We start from the raw sequence: 6,055 nt of genomic DNA, 5'->3' as shown, positions 1-6,055 counted from the left end.
TGCGGCAGCGGCGGCTCCGGGACCTGCGGGCGCTGTCGCTGGGCCAGGGCGACTTCCAGCTGCAGGACACGTCCGGAGCGCCCCGCTCCCGCGCCGACCTGCTGGGCCGCTGGGTGCTGCTCTACTTCGGCTTCACGCACTGCCCGGACGTGTGCCCCGAGGAGCTGGAGAAGCTGTGCCGCGCCGTGGAGCTGCTGGAGGCGGTGCCGGGGCTGCCGCCGGTGCAGCCGCTGTTCATCACGGTGGACCCGGCGCGGGACGACGCGGCGGCGCTGGGGCGGTACCTGCGCGACTTCCACCCGCGGCTGCAGGGCCTCACCGGCACCGCCGAGCAGGTGCGGGCGGCCGCGGGGGCTTTCCGCGTCTACGTGAGCGCCGGGCCCCCCGACCCCGACGGGGACTACGTGGTGGATCACTCGGTGCTCACCTTCCTGCTGGGCCCCGACGGGCTGGTCCGGGACTGCTACGGGCGCTCCCGCACGGCCGAGGAGCTGGCCAAGAGCGTCAGGGGGCACATGGAGAGCTACGAGCCGCTGCCCCCCGGGTGACCCCGGGGGAATAAAGGGCGGGGGGAACCCCCGGAATGGGCCTGCTGTGTTGGTTTGGTGGGGGAGGAAGCGGGGAGAGAGAGCGGTGACCCCCAGAGGTGTCACCTGGGGAGCGAGGGACCCCCCAGCAGAACCCAGGTGTGTCCAGTGGGGCTGGGAGGGACCCCCTGACAGAGCCCAGTGACCTCCCACGGGTGTCACTTGGGGACCAACAGAGCCCAGTGACCTCTCAGATGTGTCACAGGGGGAGGGAGGGACCCTTGTGGCCCCCACCCAGGTGTGTCCTGTGGGGACAGAAGCTTTAGGTGGGCAGGTGGAGGGACCCCTGACAGATCCCAGAGTGTCCCAGGTGTGTTCCAGGACCAGGAAAGGACCCTTGAGAGATCTTGGTGACCCCCAGGTGTGTCCCAGGGGTAGGGAGGGGCCCCAAATAAACAACAGTGCCCCCCAGGAGTATCCCAGAGGGAGGGAGGGACTACTAACAGGCCCCACTGTGGCCCCCCAGGAGAGACTACAGGTAGGTGGGTGGATGGGCCCTGAAAGCCCCTGTTGCCCGCCAGGACTGTCCCCTGGCTGGGGGGCTCTGTGAAGGGGAGTGAAATGCCCCTCCACCCCCTGCAGCCCCCCAAGGGCCCTCCTAATGAGGGAGAACAACAGTAGGTGAGGTGACCCCTGTAGCCCCCCAGGACTCTCCACAGAGCAGGGAGGCCTTGTGTAGGTGAATGGAGGGACCCCCCCACCTGACTGTCCTGTGGGGAGGGAGGACCCCACACCCTGGAGCCTGCCAGGACCCTCCCCACGAGGAGAGAGAATGTGGGTAGGTGGGCAGAGGGACCCCTACCACGCATGCAGCCTCCCAGGACTGTCCCCTGGGGTGGGACACCACAGGCAGGTGAGTGGAGTGACCCCGAACAGCCCCCCCCCATACCCAACCCCGCCATCCCCCACCCAAGGACACCTTTCCCTCATGGCCACAGCCGCTCCTGTACACTGGGGTGGTTTATTTGGGGTGGGGGTCCCTGAAGGAGGACAGCTGCAAGCCCTGGAACCTCTCGTGGGCGGGGCGCAGGGTGAGCAGCCGCAGCCGTGCCGTGTCCAGCGCCTCCTCCAGCCCCTCGTCCTGCGCCAGCTCCACCACCCCGTCGTTGGCCTGGGGAGGGCGGCACGGGGGTGGGCAGGGGTCCTGCACGCCCAAGACCTCCCCCGGGTCCCCCCCCAAGTCCTTACCAGCTGCAGCGAGGCCAGCAGGTACCGGCACACCTCGAAGGGGGGCTGCTTGGCCACCAGGCTGGCAAAGGAGCGCCACTGTCCCAGCTCCCCGCAGCGCTCCATCAGTGCCAGCCCGTAGGCACACACGTCAAAGGGCACCCGGGCCTCCTGCGGGCAGGGGGGCACGTCAGGGGGGACAAGCAAGGGGCTGCCAGGGCCACCCCAGCCCCCTGCCCACCCCACTGGGTCGCTGCCCTCTCCAGGATGTCCCTGCCCACTCTGGGTAGTCCCTGCCTACCTCTGCCCTCTGTCCCCACTGTCCTACCCAGGGAGTCCCTGCCCACCCTGTTCCCTGCCCACCTCAGCCCCCTTGTCCCCAGTGTCCTGCTGGGGGGTCCCTGCACTCCCTGGGTGATCCCTACCCACCCCAGTAGGTCCATGATCCCAAAGCATCCCAGTCCCTGCCTGCTCCTGCCCACTGTGTCCCCCTGCCCTCCCCAGGTGGTCCCTGCCCAGATGGAGATCTCTGCCCCAGCCCTGGGGGTCTCTGTCCCAGCCCCTGCCCACCCCAGGGGTTTGTGCCCTCCCAGTGGTCCCTGTCCCAGCCCTGGGGGTCCCTGCCCTCCCGGGGGTCCGTGCCTGTTCCTGCAGCAGTGGCTCTATCCGCTCCTCCCAGCGCCGGATGTGCTGGGACAGCTCCGTCTCCTGCACAAACTTCTGGGAGCTGGCCATGAACAGCTCCTGTGGGGACAGGGACAGGGCAGTGCAGGGGGGCACCCCAACCCTCCCAGGGAGACTGTGACCCTCTGGGGGTCACCACGTTCTCCTGAGGGCACCCTGACTTTCAGGAGACACCCCAATGCTTTGGGGGCACTCCAACCCCATCCCTGCACTGGCACCTACCACGTTCCTGCGCACCAGCTCCTCGTATTCCAGCTCTGGGGATTCTGTGGGAAAAGGGGGACAGAGCACACAACCAACCCCCCACGCACCCTCGGGGAGCACAGGGGACCTGCCAGGGACAGGTGGGGTGGGGAGTTTGGGGGAGGATCAGCAGCTCACCTGGGGATCTTTCTCCCAGCTCCTCCAGCACCTCGGGCTCCATGTCCTCCTGCTCCACATCCTCGTGCTCCACAAAATCATCATCTGCCGGGAAGGGGAGACCCCTCAGTGCCCCCTGGGACCCCCCAGCCGCTGGAGGGGGGAATTTGAGGTGCCAGTACCTGCCCCTTGGTCGCTGTCAGCCCCATGCTCCTGCTCCAGCTGTGGCTCCTGGAGGAAGGGGAACAGCCCTGAGCCCACCCTGAAGACCCCCAGAGCCCCATGGGGGGTGCTGGTGCCCCTCTGCCCTCCAATTTACCCCCCCACCCCACTCACCCCCTGGCTCTTGAGCTTCCTCTGTGCCGCCAGCCGCTCCTTCAGCTGCCGCCAGTACAGCACTTCCAGGTCTGCCGCACACAGGGATGGGGAACGTGGATTTGGGAAGCACCCACACGCAGCAGAGCCCCCAAGGCCCACCATGGTCGGGGGGGGCATTCCCAGGCTCCCCTTGCACGGTTTTGGGGTGCCCTCCCCCTCCATCCTTCCCCCCACGGCAGAATCCAGTCCCTGGTCTCCCCTGGGAATGGGAACTGTGGGAGATTCCACCCTGAGGGCTCTCCTGGTGCCACCTGTGCCATGTCCCCTGCTCACCTGCGAAGGTGGGGCCTTTCCTCCTGGTTTTCCGGCTGTCCGTGACATCGTTATCTGGGGAGAGGAGATTGGGAATCACTGAATGGCAAATCCATGGAACCACCGAGGTTGTAAAAGCCCTCTGAGGCCATGGAGTCCCCCCCAGCACCACCAATGCCACCCCTGCCCACGTCCCCATGTGCCAGCCACGTCCACAGGGCTGTTCAATCCCTCCAGGTTTTTAAATCCTTCTCAATTCCGATCCCGGCAGGATCCTTTGGGAATCACTCACAGGCTGCAGAGAACCATCTCGTGAAGTCCTGAAGCTTCCTCGGGCCCCTCCTCTTCCTCTTGCCTCCCACCACGTCGTCCAGGCTGTGTGACATCAGGAAGGGCCTCCCTGCAGGTGACACAGGTAACACAGTGGCACGGGGGGCACGGCCACCCCGAGGGGCTGGGATGGGGAAGGGGCCCCTTCCCCACATCCCTCTGGATGTCACGGGGCTGGGAATGACCCACCATGGAGACAGGGAAAGTGAGGGACACATGGCTGGGAATGACCCTCCCAGGGAACGACCTGCTGTGGGCTGGGAAGCCGAGCCATGCTGTCCCTGCACCCCAGCCCACCTGGAGCATCCCCCCTTCCCCAGCACCCCCCCCCCGCAAAAATTACCTTTCCTAAATGGCTTCTCCTCAGAATTTCCAAAGGGGTCGAGGCTCTGCCACGGATCTGGCACCTCCTGGCACAGGGATGATGATGGAGTGGGCACAGTTCCCCGTGGTACCCTGGGACCCCCACCCCCCCTGCAGTGTCCTGGGGGGTCATATCCCACCTGGACTCCAGAGCCCCCCTGGCTCCAGGTCCCCCTTACCTTGCTGGGGGCTTTGGGGTCCTGGCTGGGGGCTTTCTCCCGCAGGATGTACCCCCGTGGCCGGGGTGAACTCTGGGACACAGAGAGGGACAGTGAGGGCTGGCACCTGCAGGGCTGGGGGGCTGGGGAGGGGATGATGGGGGTCTGGGGAAAGGAGTGAGGAGTGGCAGGGGAGGAGCAAAGGGATTCCAGGGCCCAGGGATCCAGGGAAGGAGTGAGGGGCGCTGGGGCAGGAGCGTGGGCAGCCCCCCAAGCCCTGCCCACACTGACCCTCTGTGCCTCGATGTGTTCATTCGGGGCCGGGGTCATTTCCACGTCGTCCCCCAAGGCCCCGGGAACGTCATCGTCATCATCTGCTCCCGCAGCGCCTGGTGGGGGGAATGGGCAGAGGCTGGACAGGCTTCTGGACCCCCCGTTTCCAGCCTGACTACCAAAGAATTCCCCTGGGTGCTTTTCCTGCCAGGAGGGCCAAGGGGCACCAGAGGGCAGGAGCAGGGAATCACGGACTTGATTGGGTTGGAAAATCCCTTTGAGCCCACTGAGTCCAACCAAGGCACTGCCGAGGCACTGACCGTGTCCCCAAGTGCCACATTCACAGGGCTTTGAAGTCCCTCCAGGGCTGGGGACTCCACCCCTGCCCTGGGCAGCCCCTGCCAAGGCCTCACCACCCTTTCCAGCAACAAATTCCTCCTCAGGGCCAACCTGAGCCTCTCCTGGCACAGCTTGAGGCTGTTTCCCCTTGTCCTGTCCTTCTTCCCTGAGAGCAGAGCCCAAATTCCCCCCTGGTTCCCCCCTCCTGGCAGGGAGCTGGAGAGGCATGAAGTCCCTCCTCACCCTCCTCTTCTCCAGCGTTCCCAGACAGACACACAGGCACAAGGACAACCACCTTGATCCCCCTCAGCCAAGTGACACCACTCACCTGCCTCCTCAGAGAAGCTCAGCGCCCGGACTGGAGTCATGCTGGCACCTGGATGCTCCACATCAGGACCAGATCCTGCAGCTCCTGCCAGGACACGGTGGCAGGTGACAGTGAGAGGTGAGTGGCCCCCCAGAGACACCCCCCAGACCCCCCCCAGGTACCTGTGGCTCCCCTGGGGCTCCCCAGGTGCTGCTCCTGTGGGTGTGTGGGGGAGAGCCCGGCCTGCTCCAGCAGGAATGTCCCCGTGGGGTGGGGGGTGTAGGTGTTCATCCGGAAATCCTTCTGGCTCGCCAGGACCTCCCCTTTCCGGCTGTGGGAAAATCCTGTCAGGGACCCCCCCCTCACCAGGCTGGGGGGTCCCCAAAGCCCCCCTGCTCCAGCCTGGGCTCACCCCAGCCCTTTCACCGGCACGGTTCTGGTCTGGATTTCCCTGCACATCCCTGGGACCCTCCTGCCCCTCACCAGGGGCAGATCCCAACAGGAACTGTGCATCCATGGGGTTTATCCTGAGGGACGGAGGGATCTCAACCAGATCAGGGGAGAGGGACATTGGGTGCTCCCACCCAAGGAAGCCCACTGGAGCAGGAGAGGGGGACACAGGACACACCAACTCAGGGATCCCAACTGGAGCAGGGGAGGGGGAACCCCCCCAGCAATGGGGGGACACAGTCCCCCCCACCCAGGGGTGGCCAGGGGGTGGGGGCACCTCAACAGGGGGTTTTCCTTCTTCTTTATCTCGTCCAGGGTGACCAGAGCCATCGGGGTCAAGCGAACGATGTTCACAGCCTGGCAAGGCAAGGAAACATGGGAAGGAGTCCAGGGAAGGCCCTGGCACA

At 65.8% G+C, this 6,055-nt stretch overlaps 2 protein-coding genes across 2 annotated transcripts in view; one reads left to right on the top strand and one right to left on the bottom strand.

The window, feature by feature from the left end:
* The window catches only part of LOC114072196 (thymidine phosphorylase-like), a 5,724-nt gene extending 5,140 nt beyond the window's left edge, over positions 1 to 584 (top strand). The window contains exon 7 of the mRNA XM_027910118.1: positions 184 to 584. Coding sequence (XP_027765919.1) covers positions 184 to 548 — 365 coding nt within the window. The 3' untranslated portion in view covers positions 549 to 584. The remainder of the gene's footprint in view (positions 1 to 183) is intronic.
* A 943-nt stretch (positions 585 to 1,527) lies between these two features.
* NCAPH2 (non-SMC condensin II complex subunit H2) overlaps positions 1,528 to 6,055 on the bottom strand; it is a 7,304-nt gene continuing 2,776 nt past the window's right edge. The window contains exons 5-19 of the mRNA XM_027910117.1: positions 5,926 to 6,005; positions 5,381 to 5,529; positions 5,220 to 5,303; positions 4,571 to 4,668; positions 4,301 to 4,372; positions 4,102 to 4,168; positions 3,721 to 3,828; positions 3,450 to 3,503; positions 3,135 to 3,205; positions 2,981 to 3,029; positions 2,820 to 2,903; positions 2,661 to 2,704; positions 2,397 to 2,498; positions 1,776 to 1,925; positions 1,528 to 1,698 (exon numbers count right to left, since the gene is read on the bottom strand). Of these exons, the coding sequence (XP_027765918.1) occupies positions 1,549 to 1,698; positions 1,776 to 1,925; positions 2,397 to 2,498; positions 2,661 to 2,704; positions 2,820 to 2,903; positions 2,981 to 3,029; positions 3,135 to 3,205; positions 3,450 to 3,503; positions 3,721 to 3,828; positions 4,102 to 4,168; positions 4,301 to 4,372; positions 4,571 to 4,668; positions 5,220 to 5,303; positions 5,381 to 5,529; positions 5,926 to 6,005 (1,362 nt within the window). The 3' untranslated portion in view covers positions 1,528 to 1,548. The remainder of the gene's footprint in view (positions 1,699 to 1,775; positions 1,926 to 2,396; positions 2,499 to 2,660; positions 2,705 to 2,819; positions 2,904 to 2,980; positions 3,030 to 3,134; positions 3,206 to 3,449; positions 3,504 to 3,720; positions 3,829 to 4,101; positions 4,169 to 4,300; positions 4,373 to 4,570; positions 4,669 to 5,219; positions 5,304 to 5,380; positions 5,530 to 5,925; positions 6,006 to 6,055) is intronic.

This window comes from Empidonax traillii, unplaced genomic scaffold (genome assembly GCF_003031625.1).
Source record: "Empidonax traillii isolate 1590-97213 ecotype Southwest subspecies unplaced genomic scaffold, ASM303162v1 scaffold2751:size18559, whole genome shotgun sequence".
Classification (NCBI taxonomy): Eukaryota; Metazoa; Chordata; class Aves; order Passeriformes; family Tyrannidae; genus Empidonax; species Empidonax traillii.
This window is presented reverse-complemented; position numbering and strand designations above follow the sequence as displayed.